At 46.8% G+C, this 21,947-nt stretch overlaps 1 protein-coding gene across 3 annotated transcripts in view; it reads left to right on the forward strand.

Moving 5' to 3' along the window:
- PLEKHD1 (pleckstrin homology and coiled-coil domain containing D1) overlaps positions 1-21,746 on the forward strand; it is a 37,286-nt gene extending 15,540 nt beyond the window's left edge. Inside the window, exons 2-13 of one of the 3 annotated variants that reach the window (XR_008749676.1) lie at positions 793-886; positions 1,825-1,914; positions 2,435-2,511; positions 6,724-6,815; positions 9,684-9,736; positions 11,584-11,678; positions 12,622-12,715; positions 14,015-14,193; positions 14,940-15,072; positions 16,300-16,444; positions 18,435-18,598; positions 19,208-19,330. Coding sequence is in view for 2 of the 3 variants with exons in the window: in XM_005230746.4 (XP_005230803.1) it covers positions 793-886; positions 1,825-1,914; positions 2,435-2,511; positions 6,724-6,815; positions 9,684-9,736; positions 11,584-11,678; positions 12,622-12,715; positions 14,015-14,193; positions 14,940-15,072; positions 16,300-16,444; positions 18,449-18,598; positions 19,208-19,368 (1,363 nt within the window). In the remaining variant the exon portion in view is untranslated. Of the gene's footprint in view, positions 1-792; positions 887-1,824; positions 1,915-2,434; positions 2,512-6,723; positions 6,816-9,683; positions 9,737-11,583; positions 11,679-12,621; positions 12,716-14,014; positions 14,194-14,939; positions 15,073-16,299; positions 16,445-18,434; positions 18,603-19,207 lie in introns of all 3 variants that reach the window. The other 2 variants (XM_005230746.4, XM_027777325.2) reach the window with 2 other exon arrangements.
- Positions 21,747-21,947: the final 201 nt, after the last annotated feature.

Consider the following 21,947-nt stretch of genomic DNA (forward strand, 5'->3'; position numbering starts at 1 on the left):
CCAGTAAATTAAAGGCATGTTTTACAGAAGCTGTGGTATTTTGTGGCTACTATGCAGTGTTCATCAGAGCATACCATAGGTTAACTGAGCAGAACAAGGCACATTTTAGTGTGATGCATGTATGAAAAACAATATTAAATTTCCTTTGTATTTACAAAGGTCATTGGCAGGAGACTTTGCCAAGAACTCTGCTTAACAATACCTCTAAATTTTATTTCTGCTTCTGAGTGTTCTCGTGGCCAATTTTTTGCCTTGAGAGTCCTTTGGGGATGCCAGCCTGTGACTCTCCCTGCCATATGACTTGGTGTTACAGTGGAAACACTTGCCTTCTGGCTTATGCTGAGATGCGAGGAAAGAGGGACTGCAAAAAAAAGCTTGTAGCTGCTGCCCATGTGAGAGGGACCCTTAAAAAAAGAAGCTGCTCTCTTTCCAAAACATTGAATCCAACACTTGGACTAGGTGGAGCATGCACAGGTCAAGATGCTGAAGGCTTTGGCTGTGCTTGGACACAGACTCACCATCCCATTCCCCCGTGAGTAAATGGTGCTATAGTTTGCCTTCCACACTGGTGTGTGCGTGCTATGGTAAACTGCAAGCACAAAGCACTTGTGCTTAAATCCGAGTGCCAAGTTCTAGCTCTCGGCTATGACCAGAAGTGAGGCACCTCACCTTACTATTCCCCTCTAATCCTAAACTCTGCTGCTCAGAGAGCAGCTTTAGTTAGGTGGAGATATTCTTGTGCTGTGAACCGCAGCCTCTGTACTAGCAGAACTTATTTCATTTCTCTTAAAGGTTCTTCATCATTAAGGAAAGTTTCCTGCTCTACTATGCTGAGAGTGAGAAGAGAAATTTTGAAAGCAATAAATACTTCAATATCCACCCCAAGGTGAGCAGTGTTTGCATGGGAGAGGGCATTATTCTGTTCCTAGCTCCCCGCCTCCAGGGGCCCAGCAAGTGAAGAAGAGGTAGGTCACAAACTTCACAGATCCAGGGAAGCCTCAAGTAAGAACAAGAACAATTCCAGTACCTCTTCAGGCTCCTTAATGATTCAGAAGGTACATTAATATTTTTTTTTTTACCTGTTAGTATATGGATTCCCTTGTTTCCATGATCTTCTAAATCAACTAACCTCGTGGCTATGAGAATGCTGTTGGCAAAGCCAGTGGTGGGGCTAACAGCATTGGTTGCTGCTTGTTCCTAACCTGTACTTGCACTTGTAAGCTGTTACAGCCAGCCCCTGCTAACCCAGGTGCCCTCAGCCATGAGAAGCAGCCTCCATAGCTCTGCTGCCAAGAGCTCTCACGGGGGGACCCTGTACTCCAAGTCTGCTTTTATCCTCTGCTCACTGGAGGCTGATGAAGCGTGTGTACTTCCAAAGGTGCTGACTTCAGCCAGCCTGGTTAGGGGCAGCTGGCCACCCATCCACCCCCATGCAGCACATGTAGGGTGTTGACCTACTGGTGGTGACTTTCATGGATGCACAACTTCCCTCATGGTACCAGACAGTGAATCTCCAATGTCTGCCCTGTTGGGAGACTATCTCTTCTTTAATAAGGGGTCCAACTTCCATGTTCCAGCTAGCAGCCTGCCCTCCAGGCTGAATGCAGAAGAGTCACATTTACCCCATTTCAGACACCACTTGGTGTTCTCCTGGTGGTGGTGGTAGTCCTGCTGCTTTTCAGGAACTGTTTGTATTGCCCCTCCTGGGATAGCCAAGGCAGGGCAGGAGTCCACAAGTGACCAAGGGTGAAAGCTCAGCTCCTCGTTGGGTAATGGTTATATTTGACTTTGCTGACTGATTGGAGCACTCTGGTTTATTCCCAGGGTGTCATACCCCTGGGAGGCTGCATCGTGGAGCCCAGAGAAGAGCCCAACATGCCTTATGCCATAAGGATCTCACATGAAGACTTCCATGTAAGTAGACTTCTTTTCCTCTCAGAAAAACCCAAACACCACAAAACATTTTACTGCTGATGAGCAGAGCTGGATTGGCAGTCCTCCCCACCCCACCAGGTTATGCCCACCGTCTCTGGGCAGACTATCCTGAGAGAGGGTGTCTTAGCATCCCGAGACCTCTCAAGGCTTTGCTGCTGTTCCTGCTTTGACAACCAACAAGGAAACTTGTTTGTTCTGGCAGCAGGTCTTATGACACTAACAGACCAGTAGAAGGTATTCAGGAGCCCTAGAACTCACGTTGCCCTATCATTTTATTCCTACCATGACTGCTTGTTGTGCACATCTTTTTCCAATGTGTGGTAGGCTTGGGTCATGTTTGCTCCCACACGGTGCCTCCTGCGGAGGTGGCAGCCTGCAGTGGGCTCTCCTCTTGCCATAGCTGTGCTAGCTGTGTCCAGTTTGTGCCTCCAGTACACAGAGGTGTGAGGCACCAGCTTCTCTAATCCCAGTTTTTTTCCCCTTCCCTCCCCTCTTCTAGGGTAACATTGTTCTAGCAGCTGAATCAGAGTTTGAGCAGGCTCAGTGGCTGGAGATGCTACAGGAGTCTGGAAAAGTGTAAGCTTCTTTCTATTCCTTATTCTCTTTGATCTGCTCCATAGATGTGTAAAGGATAAAGAGGCAGAAGCCTGGCTAGAAGGACTATGGGGAGGCAGACAAGCTCTCCAAGACTAGCAAGACCTTCACTTGCCTCCTGGACCAATTCTTTCCCTAAATGCAAATGCCCTAAAGCTAACACAAAGCTTCCTACCCTGGTGTGCGGTGCTGTATACGGTATGACTCTTTGTTAACAATCCCGGGCTGCTATCTGTCAAATGCTGACACACCAAGTGGCATCTGCTGTCCTTCTCTCTTGCCTCAGAGAGGTGGGACCTGGGACTGAACAGGAGGTCTCCTGGTCCATTTTGTCTGGGAAGCAAAGTGTGTGGGCTTGACAAAGGTGGGGGTCAGAATACCTCCCTACACTGCAAATACATGAATTTGGGGTAAGGTAAGAGCAGAACAGGCCACGCACAAAGCTAGTGAGCAGCTGTCCATGTGGATCTATGTGCTGCTGCTGAGCAGGGACCTCACCAGCCCCTCTCTGCTCCCCTGAGCAGTACTGGTCATGCCGAGATGTCAGTAACGGCCCTGCAGCAATCGTGTGGCTGTGGTGTGTGCATCCCTTCTGCCTGGGCACTCAGGCCGTGCTGCAGCGAGGCTTGGCCTCTCAAGACAGTTTAATTCTGAAATACGGAGCCAGGCTAAATCCCCGGGGAAGAGGTGTTAGCAAAGCATTTCCAGCCCACTTACAGGGGTGAGAGGATTTGATCACTGCATGTGTAAAACACTGCGTTCACAGCCCGCTGACAGCTCTGGAGGGGTTAGCAGTTTGTCGGCCACCAGCTCTGCAATCCCTCAGCACGCAGGAGCCTGACAGTACAGTGAGCAGCTGTCCTGCAAAACCACAGCAGGTTCCTCTCAGTGGGTGCAGGAAGAGGTAACACTTAAACAGGGATTTGATTTTCCCAAGCCAGGTAGGAACTTCCAGGGCCTGTAGAGCAGAGCCTACTATTCAGCTACAAGGCTTGAAGCAATGAGGCTTTGCTCTGCCCTTCCTTCTGCACTACTATGTGTTTATGTGGTCTCTTGTGACTGTAGGGACAAAAGCCGCTCTTTCAGACAAGTTTAATTTGTGATACCAGTGTGTGCATGGTAAAGGCAGTATCTCAGCTGATTCCAATGCTGCAAGGCTGAAAATGTCCATTTGCAATGAAAGGGGAATGCAGTGATATGGTGCATCAGCCCAAGCCAAGCTCTGCACTGCTGCTTCGGTGCTGGAGCAAGCTGTTGGCTCCATGGTACTGCATGAACTGCAACACAAAGCTGTCCATTAATGCTTCATGAGCCCCAGGGGACACAAGACCCAAGGCAGAGTCCTGTCACCCACTCGGCACAAGCAGGCTTGGACACTGCAGTGGAGGAGGGACCCAGATTTAGCCCTTAGGTAATTCAAAGTTTTTTGTTCAATAGCACAGGTCTGCACTCATCTTCACCAATTCACTCGACTATTGCCGAGGACAATAATCTGGGGGCCAAATTAATCTTTCAGGTGTGTATGGGAGGGAAGGAGTGTAGCTGCATAGCTTAGGAGAGGTCTCACAAACAAGCCCTGTGTGGCTGCTTCACAGAGCCAGCATTTTCTTTAGTCCTTGCTTCTATATTCCAGCACCAGTGTTTAAAACGGGAGCTAGACAGTGGCTACTATCGTACAGCAGACTACGTGCACCTAGCTGAAATCTGCCTGAGACCCCTTCCCTTCCCTTCCTGCTTCTGTTCTTGCATCAGAGGAGGGGAGCAATGCAGCATCAGTGCCGGCCGAATCAGTGCTGATGATAAGCCTGTGTGTGAGGAAAAGCACAGGTTGTGTGATTTATGTCAGCAGGGTCAGGCTGGGAGCTAGGTAGCAGCCAGAAAGGCACAGCGTGGGCCAGTAAATTGATCTGCAACAAACAGGAAAGCTAGAAGTACACAGCTGAAATCTTCTAGGTAAGCTGCTTTAGTGCCCTGTTGTTTCTAGATGGAGGTTGTGCTGCTGATGGAACTGCAGCACTTAGAGTTTATTGTGATCATCCTACAGCCTCTTTAATTATTTAAAACCAACCAAAGGAAAAAAAACCCAAACAACAAAACCATCCTCAAAAACCCCACAAAACCTACAAAATCCAAAACATCCAAAACCCCACAACCTCATAGACTGAGGTTTTGTTAAATAAGGGAAAGAGGGGAAACTGAACCAGCATGGGAAGCATCCTCTATCCTCTTTCCTTTGTTTCAATTTTGTCTACTGCTTCTTTAAATCTGGGGTTAGGTGGTGTGTGTGTGCCTGCACAACTGCTTGTTACCTCCACCATCACAGTCTGCGCAGTGATGTCTTCAGCCCTTCACTCTATTCCAAGCCTTCTGTGGCTTGATAGGGAAACCACTTATCCACTGTGGAGGGGGAGCTGATGGCCTCTCCACCCTTCTAACATGTTGTGGCTTGGACTTATCACACTTCCCAGATCTTGAAAGCTTTTTGGAAATAGCAGAGCCCTGACTCCCAGCTGGCCAGGCTCTTTTTCCACCCAGAGAGGCTTTTTCTGCTGGTGGTGGGCAGGGAGGAAAGGGGTACACATACACTCTCTATATCCATAGCAGCATTCCTTGCACTGGTTAAAAGTAGACTTGGTGGGCAATGGGGAAAAAAACCCAAGTAACACAGTACATACATCCTGTGGACCATGAAGTGCCCCCCTGCCCCACCTTGAGCTGTTTGCTGTTGGTTTCTCTGGCATTAGATTCATCCTGTATCAGAGAATGTTAGTGGAAAAATACATTCACACCCACATGTTCTCACTCAGGATTAAGATGTCTACCTGTGGGCAAAACATCACCTTTTTAATTATCGTTCTAATTTCCTCTGCACTTTAGAAATATCCTAGATGCTCATTAGCTGGAAAGAAACCCAGCTGTCTGCAAAGAGCACAAGGCAGTGCTTGGGCTGCTGGAGCTGTTTGTTGCCTGGTCCCTGCAGTGATGTGTTTTTAATAATTTGTTTGGCTTTTGTAAGAGGCGAAGTACAGGTTGCCTTGAAATTGTTTTATAAGATGTTGCTAACTTAACAGTTTCCCAAAAGCTACAATTTCAAATGACTCACAAAGAGGCCTGGTACAGGAAGGCTTATAGTTATTTAATGTTAATATGCTCCCTTAGGATTTAACAAAGATGGCAAAATTGCTGGGCAGCAATTGCTGTTCCTGTATGTGCATCTATATAAATAGACTGGCATGAATTTTACATATGCATTTTATGTAAGTATTTTTTTTCTAATGGAACATGAATAGAAGTGAGCAGCAAACTCCATTTCTGGTTCTGTTTTTGATTTGTGTGTCCTTGTACTTGGTATTTAGTATCTGTATTAAAGCCCACCCCGTCCATCAGCTCAATCAGTAATGGGCATCTGCTCCACAGGCCTTTTTCACAGCTTTAATTAATGTGTTCAAGAGACCTTGAGATCCTCTGACCAATGGTCCTGCAATAGCACAAGGTATTCTTTGAATACGCCTGCTTTCTTTAAGTTTCCCAATTTGCCAGCACCTTGCCTGGGTTTTATCTCTGTTTCTTCATTGTTTTTACAGGGAAAGACACTTAACTCACAGTGTGGGGCCAGACAGTAAATCCTAGTGGCTTACAAGTTTGGCAGAGGAGGGAATGACTGGTTCCAGGATGGGTGATGGATACCAGAAAGGCTGAAGATAGAAGGCTGTGGGAAGGAGTCAATAACCAGTTAATGTTTGAAGGGGAAGAGTGGCTACAGCAGCAAAATACTAGAAAGGCTGCAGAGGGCAATGTCACTGGCAGTGGGAAATTCTGAAGTCTGTCGGGATCCTGTTGCAGTTGGAGGCTGTGCATGTGCTGGGTTGCTCTGGAGAGCCCTTAAGACTAAGCTCAGTGCAGAAATCTCCAAAACACTGGAAAAAAAAGTTTGAATAGCTGTGCGGTGTTGACGTACAGCTCCTGTATTAAAAAAAAAAAAAAAAGAAAGAAAGAAAGGAAAAGAAAAAAATTACTGAATGTCAAGGAAATTTCTCCAGTTCATTTGTGGACAAAAATCTAAAGACTCACTGTCCTAACTGATGAGAGTTTGTATGTTTGAATTCCTTCTGTAGACTGCTAGGCTGAGTTCCCTGCCTCACTCTGTGGGACCCTTAGCTCTCTTACGGTCTGCTTTGTGTCTGCTCTCCCTAGGACCTGGAAGAATGCCCAGCTGGGAGAAGCCATGATCGAGAGCCTGGAAGCCCAAGGACTGCAGCTGGCCAAGGAGAAACAGGAATACTTAGGTAGGAAATGCTTACTTCCAAAAGCTTTGAAGCCCCAAAATAGCCATTTTGCTTTTCTGGAGTTGTCAGTGTGGTTGAGCGAAGCAGCTACAGATTTTTGCTGTTGACTTTTACTGGATGAAGCTTTTGAGTAGTCAACAGCAGAAATTGAGGTTTGAAGGGAGTCAAAACACATCAAGGATCTGGATGTCTGTGTGGAGCATGGAAGGAAGAACATGCTTTGGCCAGCATGCTGCAGTCCTGCAGCTCCCGATGGCTGGACTGCACAGACAGCTGCTGTCCCTGAGAAGTCTGGATGTGCTGATTTCAGCTCCTCACCAGGCTAACAGCCAATACCTTTGTGTCTCTGAATCACACAGGACTGGCATTTGAAGCTGATCACAGCTTCTCATGCACAGGTTTTCCTTCTCTAGCTGCTTTTTTTGTGTCTTACTTGGTCACTGTCTGCATTTCCTCACGCTGTTCATATTGGAAGTGAGAGCATTTACATGGGCTTGTTTGAGGTGTCTAATGGCAGTGGCTAACTTGTCATTGCTCTCTTCATGGATCCTGGAGAGCAGCTGCTCCAGGTGAACATAGGATAATTTAGGTTGGAAGAGACATCTGGAGGTTCTGCAGTCCAACCCCCTACTTGGAAACCAGCCTTTGGATGGCAGTACCTTGGGTGCTCTGACTTGGAAGGTCCAGATGCCTCTTCCCCACATTGCCCATAGCAAGAACCAATGGAGAGCAGCTTTTTTAACCCAGATGTCTCTTAATTTAGAGCATTCCCCAAGCTGTAAGACTCCTTCTGACCTGGGGGCTGCTAGTCAGGTGTGAGCCCAGTGACTTGTCTGGACAGTCATCTGCTTCAGACAAGCTAGCAGCAGCTTTCGGTGCTTCAGGTTAGTGACACCTTCAGCAGGGGCTCGTAGTATCTAGTCCTAATCATCAAGCTGCTGGGGGATCTTGAAGAGCCTTTTGCATTTCTGCATCTGTGCTGATCAAGGGGTGATCTCAGTATGTGGTCTCACTTGTAACAGTGATCATAATTAAAGTATCGAGGCATGTTCGTTCTGGCCATCTAATTGCCACTCACACATGTGAGCTGATGGATGGGCTTGTGTGTGAGGCAGGGAGGGAGGGATGGTCCCACACCTGACAAAGGGATAATGGGCAGTGCTGGGAGGAGGACCTGGAGAGACAGGAGGAAAATTAGAAACAGGAAAGTTTTGTCAAAATGTTATCTTGCAGCTATGAGAGCAGACTAAAGAGCCTAAGAGACTAAAGAGGGCCACAGTGTGATAAAAGACAAGATGATGGAGAAATAGAGGAATATATGTTCTGTAGCAAACAGGAGACATTTGGAATATAAAATATATATTTCATTAAGTTCTTTGGTCCATGACAAAAACATTCAGAGCTCGTCAATTGTCACAGCTGGTTACTTTCTTTTGACAGCAGTTGTCTCTTTCTTCCTATATAACTGCTGAGGCAGTATATAGAACTGCCTCACTAGTCTTACCTTCAGTGACCTGCGTCCATCCCGTAGCTAAGCTCTGAGGTCAGGCGCTGCTCCGGGCAGCAGGTCAAGGCTCTCTGGAGGAAGCAAACACTGCTCTGGGGAATTCCCTGAACCCTCACAAGTTACATTCCAGCTGCCCCTCACCCAGCTTATCCCTGATGCTAACCCCCAGGTTTCTCTCTAAGGCAGGGACTTTACAGAAGCCCATCAAGCCCTGGGCTTGGCCCCTGCAAGGAGGAGCAGAAAAGGGAAGGTGGGAGAGCCTCTATGTAATTGCAGTGCAGCTCTGCTGGGTCCTGGCAAGGAGGAAGAGGGCGATAGCAGGAGGGAAAGGCAGCAGTGGTGGTCAGCAGAGCTTTAGCAATACAATTGCTAAATAATTGCTCTGGCACCAGGAGTCCTGCTCTAGGCAGGAGGTAGAGGTCTGCATTCCTCCTAGCAGTGGTAACTCTGCCAGCAGCAGTAATCTCTTCAGGTCCCAGTACAAAGGAAACCAGTAGCATCCTCCTTGTCAGATACGTGGAAGTCTTAACTACACAGTGCTACAGCGAACCTGCCCCCTGCTCGCACTGCAGCTGGGTGGCAGAGCCGAGAGCTAAACCCCAGGCTTAACTGTGAAGAATTTTTTTCTGTCTAGTTTCCTGTAAGCATGACTAAATGCTGCCTAATGCAGAGCCTCTGCTTAAGGCTAGAACATAGCACAGGGTAGGTGCATCAGGTCACAGTGTGAAGAGCAGAGCAGAGTCTCTGGTGGGCATGTGTCCTCAGTAGACAAGAGCAACTGATGTTGGGGGGAACCGTTCTTAACAGCTGAAAGTTTTGTGGCTAAGTTAGGGGATTGATTTCTGAGCTTGGCTGGGACATCCCAAAGTGACAGTGGGGGGCCAGCAGCGATGCCCCGGGGGCTGAAGGAGAGGGCAATGAGCTAGGCAGGTAGGGATGGGGCACTGAGCTGCAGGAGAACTCACTGCTGCAGCACAGGGTGCGACCCCGTGCACCCACTTAACCTTTCTGTGCCATTGCTTCCTCGTGTGTGAAGCAGAGAGAAGAATATTCTCCTCACTCGGCTCGAGGGTTGTGAAGGTTAGTTCATCAATGCTCTTTAAGAACATTGAGATGAAACCTTAGAAGGAGTACACAGCAATACAGTGGTATAGTTTATGAAGCTATTTGGCAGAAGGGAAATTACAGAACACCCCATTAGTGTCATCTCAGCCTTTGGAGACTTCTGGACAGATACACACGAAGCAGTAGGGAACGCTGTATTTTCAAGCTTCAAACAGTCAGTGTTTCATGCTAATAAATATCCCCAGGATATAAATTGCTTTTGTCCGCATTTGGCCTTTCTCTGTGTGTGTTTGCAGATAAGCTAATGGAAGAAACAGAAGAGCTGTGTCTGCAGAGGGAGCAAAAGGAGGTGAGTGTTCATCACAAGCCAATTTTCTTCAGCTTCCATGTGGCAGGAGTGGGAGGTTGGGATTTGTTGGTTTGAAGGCATGTCAGGGTTCAGGGAGGGAGGCTGTGGAGTCAAGAGTCTCCAGCCTCTTGGGAGTGGGAATCTGGGCCCTGTGGATGAAGAGAGGAATCTAAGAGCCATGCCATGGGGTGGGTCCTGGGGGTGTATCCCTGTCCCCCTTCCCAGGCACTTCCCATGCAGCATGCTTGTGTTTGTCTCCAGGGTAGAAGATCAGACTAAATACATATTCACTGGATTGAATTATACACTTGTTATTTGGCAGATTCAGGAAGACTGTGGCCATCAACTTGTCTGCTTATTTGCTTTCTAACTGTGGAAACAGACGTTTGTTCTAGTGTAGAGATACCATTGTGAGAAACAAGGAGCAGCAAAAAGCAATGTAGTTTGCTCTTTGGGCACAATATTGATGAGGAGAATAATAAACATCGCATTAGGGAAAACTCAAGACAGCATGCCCTTAGATGTTACTATTGCACCTTAATTTATCAAGTTTGCTATTGTTTTCCAAACTATTCCTAACTTATTTGCTTAATATAATAAAAGTAGCTTGTTCTCATATTTACACCAAATCTATACCAGTTTTTATAGCGCCATCATAAAGTTATTGCAAGACAACTTTGCAAATGGGTTGTCCTATTATATACTAGGAAAGCCTGCATGGGTGTAGACCATCGCATTACAAACTTCTGCATGCTCTTTTTTCCAGTTAATCCAAAATTACTGTCACCGTTCTTTAGCAAAAGATGGCAATGCTGACCTAGGCTTCTCAGGCCAATGTTTTTCTGGTGTACCTTTCTGGAAAGCCATGTCCAAAGGTGGCTTGGACACTCCTTTAGGGCTAAGCTACTTCTGCCTTTGCAGGGAGACATCCTTTTCTGGTGAGGTAGCCTGCTGCGCACCTCACAGCCCTGCGGAGTCAAATGCCCTTTTCTAAAGTCCAGGACTCCCGGAACAAACCTCTGCTCTTACAAAGCCATGCACGGTATCTTCATTGCTCACAAAGAGCATATGGGGCCAGGTTAGTCTGAAGGAGTTTGGTGCTGATGAAGGAATGAGTGTATAGCTCACTGAGCTGTGGCGGTCTGGCTGGCTGGGAGTCTGAAGGCTTCAGACCAATATGTTGGGAAAGCAACTCGAACAGTGTATCTGCACCGTGGAGCAGGAGTCGTCTTCTGAATTCATCTGGTGTCAGTGCTGTTTTGTGACCTGAGCGGGGGCAGGACTCTTGCTGTACTTTGTTCCTGTCTCCATCTGCAGTAGGTCTCAGTACGATGGTTTCACTGCTTGAGGGTAGCTTGTGGTATTCAGTGCTCTTTAAGCATGATTTTATTAACACAAAGATAGTAACAGACTAATGAAGCTGTAACCGTGCAGTTCACGTTTTCCTGTCCCAGTAGGGGTGGGAAGCCAGGCTGAGCTAGCAGAAATGTCACACTTCAGGCACAGCAGTGCTGGGGCTGTCATGTTCCTGTCTAGGTTTTCTGTATCTGTACATCTGGGTGCCTGGAAATGGTACCTGCACGTTGAGTCCAGCTTTCCCAGGGACCTTTGGACCTTCTGTATATGCACGGCAGAGCTGATCTGTGCAGGGAACATGTCTGGGATTTCCAGGTGCCTGGTAATCTGGCTGGTACTTCTGGATATCTGGAAATCCACAGACACCCTTCAGACCCTCCTAATTGCCCCTGGACAAAAGTGTGGTGGAAGCTCAGGTTAAAAGTCCCAGGCACTGTTAACAGGGAAGCCTGTGTCAGCAGAGTACATTCCTGTCTTCTCTTTTGGCCCAGGAACTTGAGCGTCTGAACCAGGTCTTGGAAGCAGAGAAGCACCAGTTTGAAGAGGTGGTACGGGAGCTGCGGCTGGAGCAGGAGCAGATCAAACGGTAAGGCAGCAAGCTGTGCAGGGCAGGGAAAGGCTGCAAACTCCTATGCCAGGCAGCTATGGTGGTGGAAAATCCACAGTTTGCAAAATCCACCTATTTTGTGCGTGTAGGAAGGAGATAAATGGCTATATTGACCAAAACAGGAACAGCTGAGATATGTTTACCTGCATTTGCTATCACTTGTGCGAGAAGCAGAATACAGCTTATTTTATCTTGTATTCAGGGCTTTAGCAACTTCATTTTCAAAGGGCTGGAATGTGAGCGAACCCCAGATCAGTTACAGTAGCACGACAATGGACAGGTGCTAGAGGATTTCAGAGAGAAAATTAGTTTGACCAGCTATGTGGGCTCCAGACATGTGAATCTGGTTTTCCACCGTCAGCTGAATGATACTGGGTGGATGATGTTGTCTCATGGAGAATAATTTTGTCATTTTAAGAGTTACACTATGTGAAATATGAACAGCAAAAGTGTTCAGAAAGGGAAGGATCCAAGTGCTTTGCTCTGTGTGATGAAAGGGCATGTTTTACTATTGTCGTTGTCTTTTTTTTTTTCTTTCCTTTTCTTTCTCTCTCCCTAAATAACATCTCAGAAAATCCAGTGGGATTTTGCAAGCCATTTTTGTTTTCATAGACCTACATCTGCTTAGATATGACTCCCCTGTCTGGGCTCTTCCAGTTGCAACTGTGGCCCTGCCCTTGCTAGAGAAGTGCACTAACTGTTGGGTTTGGTTTCTTGATTAGGCGGCACAGTAAAGTTCCTGGACGTCCGTAGTGTGTTCAAGGCGTGATGCTTCCTGGCAAGCTCTTGACTCTTCAGGGCTGCCAGTACTAACCACTGGTCACAGGTCCTGCGCTAAGGCATCCACAGCCTGCACGGTCTGAGTGCGGTCTGTGGGGATAGTGTTCCCCTGCAATAGCTATCACCCTTTTTGCTTCTTTAGGGAGCTAGAGATCACAGCCCGCTCCCTTAAAGGAGTGGAGGAAGAAAAGAAAGAGTTGCGAAGCCTGACACAGTCTTTACAGAAAACCCTAGAGGTGAGTGACCACTCTGAGTGACAGCATTTTGGGAGCGATCCATGAGAACTGACAGGGCTGAAAGCAGTGCTGTCCTGTGGAATGCATCTCAGATCCGCTACTGCCAGAGTTAAGTCCTGTGCAGATGAATAAGTTCATTCGGTAGCTGAAACAAAGGCCAAAATCCCCTCCAGAAAAGGACTAGGAGTGATACGGAACCCAGCAGAACCAACGTTTTCTCAGCAGTACCAGGTGACGTGATGTAGGACAACAACCACAAGCGGCAGTTTGGGAAGCTCAGATTGATCACTAGGGAGAGATTTTTCACCAGACAGGTAGGCGGGGAGTGGGAGAGTCAGAGGAACCTCCATCTGGGAAGTTTTTCATAACTCAACTGCAGAAAGCCACAGCTGACCATATCTTGCTGTGTTGACAGACCAGCCAGACAACAGGAGGCTGGACTAGAGCCTGCCAGAGGGTCCTTCCAGCCAACATGGCTATAAGTCTGTGATAGCTTCCTGATTATTTTTTTTTTAGCTGCAACTCCTTGAGTCCTGGTGGAAACCGGAGCAGCAGAGCGGCATTCATTGTTCACAGAAGGGAGCATGGTTCCCAGGGAATCATGTACCACATGGGAACTGAGGAAATGGAGTGTTGATGTATTAAACCCTTTCTTTACTTGATATCACTCTGGTGGTTTGGTGGAAAGTGGCTTTTCTAAATGTATATTGTTTGTGAAATTTCCACACAGCTGGCTTTTTGAAGCCTCGATGTCATCCTTAATGTTCATGTCAGCCACTGCAAGTTTGTCCAAAAGTTTGTTGCTGATATTCCTTTGAGCTTTCCTCATGCCCACGGTGATGGGTACAAAGAAGGAGCTGGAAAGCTGGGGAAAGACCATTCATGCCCTAGTTGCACACCAGATGCGACACTTAACAGAAAACAGCACGATATGTCTTATTGCCCCGCAGCTGGATGCACCGCAGAGGGGGTGCCTCTAGTTCACACTGAGGAGCAAGGCAAGGATGGAAGGCAGGGAAGCTGCCTGCATCAGCAATGCACTAGGGAAGCATGATGCTCCAGCCCCTGAGCTGAGTCCTTACTAGCCTGCGGGTTTTCACCCCCTTGCATAGCAAAGGCTGGGGTGGAGATTTGCTCCTCATGGGGCAGGTACAAAATAAAAACCAGATATTCCTGGTTTTAACCTGAATGAGGCATGTGGATGTAAGGATGGAGGGACTCAATAGGGAGGACCCAGGCAGGAACGGGAGCAGAAATGTTAGATTTGGCTGATACTCATAATCTCTGCCCTTCTTCAAGGAGCTCTCTCAGGAAAAGCAGCAAATGCTGGAGATGCTGGAAGAAAATGAGAGCCAGCTCCCACCTCCAACCAGCCCCAGCAAGGAGCAAAGTCCCATCCAGGGACTGCACTGCAGCCTGCAACAGATTGAAGAGAAGATGCAGCAACTTCTGGAGGAGAAACTCCTGGCAGAGAAAAGGTGAAATGGGGCAGGGGCTCTTACAGTGGTGTCAGAGAAAGGGATGTGGGACAAGATGTGATCCACTGTGAAAAGGATGGTAGGAAAAGAGGTAGTTTCCCCCCTCACAGGTGGGAGGCAATCAGAAAGGGTATGGCTAAATATTTCCAGGCTTAAAATTAGGATCACCTCAAAACTGTTCCTGTGTTTATCCTGAGAACTGCAGAGTGGCAAGATCCTTTATAATTTCCATCCTTGGGCGTGGTAAAGGGAAGAGGATGCTTCTGCCCTGCTCAGGCTTAGTGGTGCCAAATAACATGACTATCTGCTGACTTGCTTTTTTGTTGCCCACACAAGACCTGTCTGGAAGCTTATCTGGTTCCATGGCAGGAGGCCAGTTTATAAACACTTCAGAAGGGACAGACTGATGCAGGGCAGCCAAACTCCTTGCTGCTGCTTGGGTCTGCTCCTTTCAAATCAGGACTTAGGCACCTGATTCCATTTCATGGTCAGGGACTTGTCCATAAGAAGTGTTTGGTGCTCCTGGACCTTACCTAGGGGTTGAGAATGTTCCATTTGAGAACTGTTCACCTGGCTTTCTCCAGTAATGCCTGTGTTACTGAAGTGACACGCAGACGGTGCTCCTGTTAGCGCGTCTTCGCCGAGGGCAGCCGGGGAGTTAAGCCAGCCCCAGCACGATACTGAGCCCCTTCCTTCCTGTGGGTTGTGTGGGGTGGGGATGGTTGTCTTCCTTTGCCGTGCACCAGGATGAAGGAGAATGAGGAGCGGTCCCGAGCACTGGAGGAGGAGCGGGAATTTTACTCTGCCCAGTCACAAGCGCTGCAGAACTCGCTCTCGGAGCTGACGGCAGAGAAGCAGCAGACTGAGAGAGACCTCAAGGTAACCCCTGCGTATGTCACCTAGTGCTGTCCCTGGGCCCAGACTTCTCTCATTTTCCTTTTCAGCTCATCCCCTAACAAGAGGGAGACTTGCTTTTATTTTCTTCTCATTTTGTGGTCGTAAATCTTCACTTGCTATGCTTCACATCATGTGTGTGTGTAAAGTGTGAAGTTGCTGTGTCGCATCTGTGTAGCACAACTATTTATTTTCTCACTCTGAGGCCTGATTAACCCATTCAGTAAAAGCCTTTTCATTTGCTACTGTGAAAGCAACATCTAAAGATTGAGGGAGCAGGGAAAAGAGTATAAGAGGAAAGTAGACACAATGAAGAGCAAAGATTATTCCAAAGAAATGCTAATGTGGTTATTGCAGAACTGAGCAGAAATCTTCCCTCCTTACTTATGCTCACAGAATCAATCTTAAGGGTTGTAAATCTTCAGGAACCTCTGCATGAACTTGGGTTCAAAAGCAGAGGAATGCAGATGAGGTACCAGCCCTCCTTTGTTATCCCAGTAATGGAAGATATCTTAATCGACACAAAGGTAATCAGACAAAGTATGCTATTTTATTTTAAGCCAAATGATGTAAAGGTTATGCTTACTATTGGCTGCTTGACATTCAACCTCTTTCTACAAATATTTTATCCAAAAAATACTCCAATTCTTCTTTTTCCTGCACCTCCAAGATTTTCTTATCCTGTAACCTTCTACTTGGCCAAACTAAAGCTACATTGACCTAATCTGTACTAGTTATTCTCATTTGCTAAGCTACTACTGATATTCTCCTATATTTCTAACTTTTCTTGTGTTTTGTTTCTGAAACTGAGTACTGTATGCCCCTTTGCTGGAATTGACTGCCTTTATTTCAAATCCATCTCAGCTGGAAAGATGTCCTGTTCCTGCTCAGCTGGAAGTAGCTGCATAAGCACAAATTCATGTGTTGAAATGCCATCTCTGATTCCACATGGTTCATACAATGAGAGGGAAGCTGTGAAAATGAAAGTCAGAGAAAAGGAGAATTACTAAAATAAGCTGGACTTATTTTATTTATTCTGTCTGAAGACATGAGGAACAACTTTTATGTTGTCTTATAATATTTCTGTTGGTTTTCCTTACTTTCCTCTTTTCATTTTCATCTGCTTGGTGGGTCCCTCACAGGTCTTGTGAGTTAGCAGGATGGTTTTTGAGATGCAAGCTGGTTTTCAGCAATGCTTATTCTTTTCCTCAGGCTGAGGTGAAGGTGCGCATGGATCTGGAGAAGAGACTGAGAGAAGCTGAGGAAGCATTGCAGAGCTTGGAGCAAGGCTTGAGTTCTCTGGATTGCAACAAGGAGAAAGAGGAGAAGATGAAAGCAGATGTCAGTAACTTGAGAAGTAAGTCAGTTATCCATCCCCCCTACTGATGAGCAAGGTCTGAGAGAGGAAATACTTCTATCCATCCTCCCAGACACAAAAAGAAGTTCCCAAATTAGCAAAGCCTGCATGTAATGTGCTCTCCCAACTCCTTGTACCTTGACCACACCTCTCTTTTGAGGAGCCAGAACGTACGATGCAGGCATCTGGTATTCTGCCCTCAAAGGAGAGCAAAATTATCCCAGCCTTCCCTGTTGGGTGGAAGACAAACCTAGGTGTTTGGTCAGAGATGACCAAATGCTTTCCAAAATGTCAGACAGGGGAGCTGTGGCAGAGCTGTAAAGACTGACTAGGTCTGAGTTATAAAAAGTCCTCTGACTCCCCTCAAGACAGTATTTTTTCAGCCTTGGTTACAAGAATATCATCAGTTTAAGGGGGACTGTGGTTGCTGTAGCAACGTGCTGGTAGGTGACCCAGGAGGTGAAGTTTGGATCCTTACTCAGAGGTGAATCACTGCATCGGCCCAGCACTGTTGTGCTGAGACAACTGTAGTCTGCAGGTCAGGTGTAAGACTCGGATTCCTCACAGCTTATCCCTGTTCCTGCGCTTGCCCTTTTTCTTTTTTTTTTTTCTTTTTTTTAAATTTTATTTAGGAGATGAGGCATTGCCCTAGCATCTGACTTCTCATGTTTGGGAACTTACATTAGCAGCTTAAACTTTGTGAAATATCTTGCTTGTTTTCCATCCTCAAGTATAGTGCAGTGGGAAGCTGTTGTGAAGACGCTGTATCTGTACAGTTAAGGCTTCATTTCAGTGACAGGTGGATGTATTGGGCCAATATAGAAAAGCTTAAAAAAGTCCTGCAGCATTCTGAGCACTGTTACATATTCAAGTATAAACACATGTATACATAGTTTATATATATAAATGATAAATATATATTTATATATGTAAATAAAATAAGTATTATTCAGTAGTTTCTATATCAGACTTCTAAACTGAGAGAAAAGGGCATGATTCTGAACTTCATCCTGCTGGCTCAGAGCCATGGTAAGAAAACAGAGCTAAGGTGGCTATGTTAAGCTCAGCTTTCAACCAGAGCTGAGCTACCTGCACAGGGCATAAGTGAGTAACCTCTGGCACTGAATTTCTCCTGGCACTCATTTCCAATCTTAGATTTTGGGGTATGTTTTCTTCAAAAGATCAAAAATGTATTGACAAGCAAAACACTGGAGAAAGTGAGGGAAGCACTGTTTCCTTTAGTGTCAGTCCCAGCACAGATTGCCTCAGCCCTTCCACGTGACTCCTGAAGCTCTGCCCTGCCCTTTCATGTAAGAGCTGGGGCACATGAGCCCTCTGAACAGCAAGGGACCAGTGGCAGGCAGGAGGACAGCAAGACTGGAATGGCAGAAGATACGCTGGTTAGACCTCTTATGGGGAAATGAGCAAGGAAAAGCAGCTCATGTGGCAGACCGGGACAGAATAGTTGTCAGAGTTTGGATGCAGGGCTTTGCATGGACCCTGTAATGTATGTGTGTATATGATCGTGCTAGTATTTACTATACTCTTAGAACCCCCTGGCCATCTATGGCCTGGGTGTGTGCCTGTGCCAGTGCTGCCAGTGCCTCCCTTTCCACAGTTAGACTTGACTGGTTTTAGGAGTCCCTCAAAGAAAGTGCAATAAGTAAGGCTTCAGACCCTTCTGCTGCAAGAGAGTTGATAAGTTTTATCATAATATCAGAGGCTTTTGGCAGCTGAATCATAAGCAGTTGTAGGAATGGTTGATGGTGAATGGATAGTTGCAGTTCTTTCTATAATTTGAGCACGCATTTGTTGGGGCCTAGAGACTTTTGTCACTTTGAACTTGTTCATTCTGATGATACTTGGGAGCTTCATGGATCGTTCTTCATGAGGATCTAGGGAGGTGTTGAATGTCATTACCTGGCTCAGCGAGTGCAGTCCCTTGTGACTGGCTTATTGCTTGAAGTGTCTCTCCCATCACTGCTCACAGTGGTGTCTTCTCAGAGTTCTTTGAAGAGTGCATCCGCAATGCCGAACTAGAGGCCAAGATGCCCGTGATCATGAAGAACTCTGTGTACATCCACAAGGCTGCCACTCGTCGCATAAAGAGCTGCCGCTTCCACCGCCGGAGAACCAGTGCTTCATGGAATGACTGTAGGTATCTGTCAGCTTCTTGTTCTATATCCTGCAGGAGCAAACACGTGCAGATGGGGCTGACAGAGCAGTAAGGTCTGCAAATTTGTTTCGTATTTCATACTCCCTAATGGCAGAATGGAGCTACAGAGAAACGTGGAGCTTCCTTACCCAGAGAGCAGGCACTGAGTCTGCATACTGGTTGCCTGTCTCTTCATGTATGTTGAAAGTTAACTGATGTGATGGTTCCAGGCCCCTAAAAAAACATGCTCAAAGCTGACTTCATCTGAATGCTTAGTTACAGACTGAGTGGTGTTGGAAGGGACACCTGGACATTGCTCAATCCAATCCAGTGCTTGGAGTGGCTACCTGCAAGGTTAGATCAGGTTCTACATAGAACCTTAAATCAGAGGCACCTGTAAAGGAAAAAAAAAAAAAAAAGTGTTTCCATGCTGTCAGCATTTTCCTCCTCTGAAAACAGTAAGGTGAAGCTGTTAGAGTGCAATGGTTAGCTCATCCCTCGCCAAGCTCTGTCATGTTGATCGCGTGGCTTGTGTGCTCTAGTGAAGCTTCTTCAGTTTGTGTCCTTGACAAAGGATGCTGACCTTTCTGTGCTGCTCTTTTTTTCAGTGAAGCAGTCCCATTCCTTCATCTTCTCACATGCAGAAGCTGAAAACATTGAGGAACTGAAAGAAGCAGCCAAAAGACTAAGCCGGGACCAGCACTTCAGGGAAACTCTCTATCAGATCATGAGGTCACAAAAGGATTCTGCTTCGGGTGATGAAAAGTGACTCTTGTTGGGAGGGGACTTCTGATCTCAACTTGCCATTCAGCTCCGCAAAAGTTATGCCATCGGGCTCTAGGGTCATAAGGGAGATTTGCCCTTTGATAGGGAAAGTGGGGGAAAGTTGTGTATAGGCAACTCCCTCAATGGCTTTGCTTTTGTTTGAATGCTCCCTGTAGCCTGGCAGACCTTCTCTACTGATCACTCCAGATCTGTTTGCTTCAGCTGCTTATGTTAAGCCACGTTTTGCCAAGATGCCACAGTCGGTGTTAAAGTGAACCACAGACAGTAGCTTAGGAAGCACCTTTCCTTTCCTTTCCTGTGTAGTCTGTCTGCCAAACACAAGTGCTTCTGAGAAAGCCCTTTAGCCCCCTTTGCTCCAGCTAGTGTAACCTCCCCAGCTGGGCACAGTTTACCCTGTTCTGCCTGACCTCTTCTAGGAAATGTTTTGCTGCCCACCCCAGTCAGTCAGTGCTTCGGTGGGATGTGTTTCCTGGCACATTTCCTGAAGACCAGAGCAGTCCCAGCCTCCCAAGCACAGACAATAATATGAAACACAAAGCAACCTCTTGATGCTACATCATTTCAAGTAAACAGTAGCAACAGAAGGTGAAGACAACCTGAGGATGCTGTGGGTTTGGCTCCAAGGAGGGTCATGTGCAGAGAAGAGCTTATAGGTAATTCAGTGGCATCAGTGCAAGCTGGAGGGAGGGCTGCATTGTGCTGACTGTGGGCAGAATGCCCTGGGGCCACCTTTGCACATTTTTTGTATTGGGGCATCTGGCTGTGTCATTGCCGGGAGGAACAGAGCTACGTGCTGCAGAAGGTGTTATCTATAGGCAGATTCAGTATGGAGGAGCCTTTGACTTGGCTCTGACAGCTTCCTCATCACCTCCATAAAGCAAGCTGGAGGACAGGTGGGTGAGTTTCCAGCAGCAAAACCCCCTACCACTTGGAGAATTAGACATTATCAGCAGTAAGCTGTCAAGGCTGTGAATGTGGTCATCTCTTTATGTGCTGCAGTGAATAGCCTGTATCCAAGGCTTTGTACTGCTTTCTACCAGTACAGGCTATCTTGGCCAGAGTGGGACCTCTGGCAAATCAAGGCTGGACTGGGAGAGGTGCTGTGGACAGCTTATTCAGAGGTGGGTTTCGGGTTGCCTTTGTCCCCTCCCAGCTTCTTAACATGTGTTTATTGCAGGGGAGGATTTGCTCTGTGTGTGGTCACCCTGTATGTTTCAGGAGAGGAATCTCTTTGTTGTGGAAGCTTTGCATCCTCTCCCACCAATTTTAAGCAAGCAGCTGGCTAATAATTACCCACTCTATAGTAACTACCCACTCCATAGTAACAGCACTGCCTGGTGCTGGCAGAGCATGACCAGCACACGCAGAGTGATGCTGTTATCCCCATGGTATGAATTGGGAAACAAAGGAATAAACAATACAAAGATGAATGAAGTTAGCAGCAGAGGTACAGTTAAGGCTCAGGGGGTCTGAAGCACAGATTTACCGGGGTTTTCAGGGGTGTACCTCTCATCAGTACCCCTAGTATTATGTATGTCCGGTGACATACATAGTAAGTCCATAATAAGAGATAAGAGTCCTGCTTACTTGTTCCACACAGACTGTGACACTGCTTAGTCCCAGGCTTTGGCTTCTGGCCACTGAAGTCATTCCCTACCAATTCAGTGCTGTTTCTAGGGAGAAGTCAGGGATGAGGCTGGGAAGAGAGCCTTGGCTTGCCAGACAGAGAAGAAATGTTGATGCTGGGTGGAGGAGCGTACTGGGAGGGTGTGATGGTCTAGGACAGAGTCACTCTGGTGTGATCAGAGGAAAAGCACCAAAGGCACAGCCTGTATTTTTCATTTCAGGCAGTTACTGGCCAGTATCTTTCTACTGGGCAATGGGAGGGTCCAGCACTGAAGGCTGACATTTTTGTGATGACAGGTGATGCAACAGAAAAAGAAAATTTGCATCCCTCCTTAGCATGCCTGATCCTTCTATGTATTTTCCCCATGTGCTTGCGTCCTAGAAAGCCACAAATGAATTATTGCTCCTACAAGACTGAAAAGCTGTAAGAAAGCAATACAGAGCTGTTTTTCCGCCTTACACTGTCCTCACATCATGTCTGGCTGTTTTCCAGTTACAAGGTCTATATTATGTGATGCTGGAAGGAACAGAAGAAAGGACAGCCAGGGAGCATATCTGTAATTCAGGCATTTAGGAAAATCACCCTGTGGCTTGTGAATGCAGCACCTTTGATCTATTACCACCAAAAGCCACAATATCAGACTTTACAGAAGTATTGTACTCGGGAGGTAGCCGCATCAGGTTCTTCCTTTACCATGCATATTGACAGCAATAAATAAATAAAAGTTATGCTGACACTAGAGTGAATTCCTGTGTGTTCCTGATACACTGTCGACTGAAATGATGGTAAATTGCCTCTGCAGGAATTAAGGAAAATCATTGTGACATGCTCATTTACTGCCAGCCCACTTCATCTGCTTCATCGAGCTGTTGTGTTACATGCTTAACATCACCTCTCAAAAGGACTGGCTGTATGTAAAAATGCTTTCACCCTTG

Source organism: Falco peregrinus, chromosome 1 (genome assembly GCF_023634155.1).
Source record: "Falco peregrinus isolate bFalPer1 chromosome 1, bFalPer1.pri, whole genome shotgun sequence".
Classification (NCBI taxonomy): domain Eukaryota; kingdom Metazoa; phylum Chordata; class Aves; order Falconiformes; family Falconidae; genus Falco; species Falco peregrinus.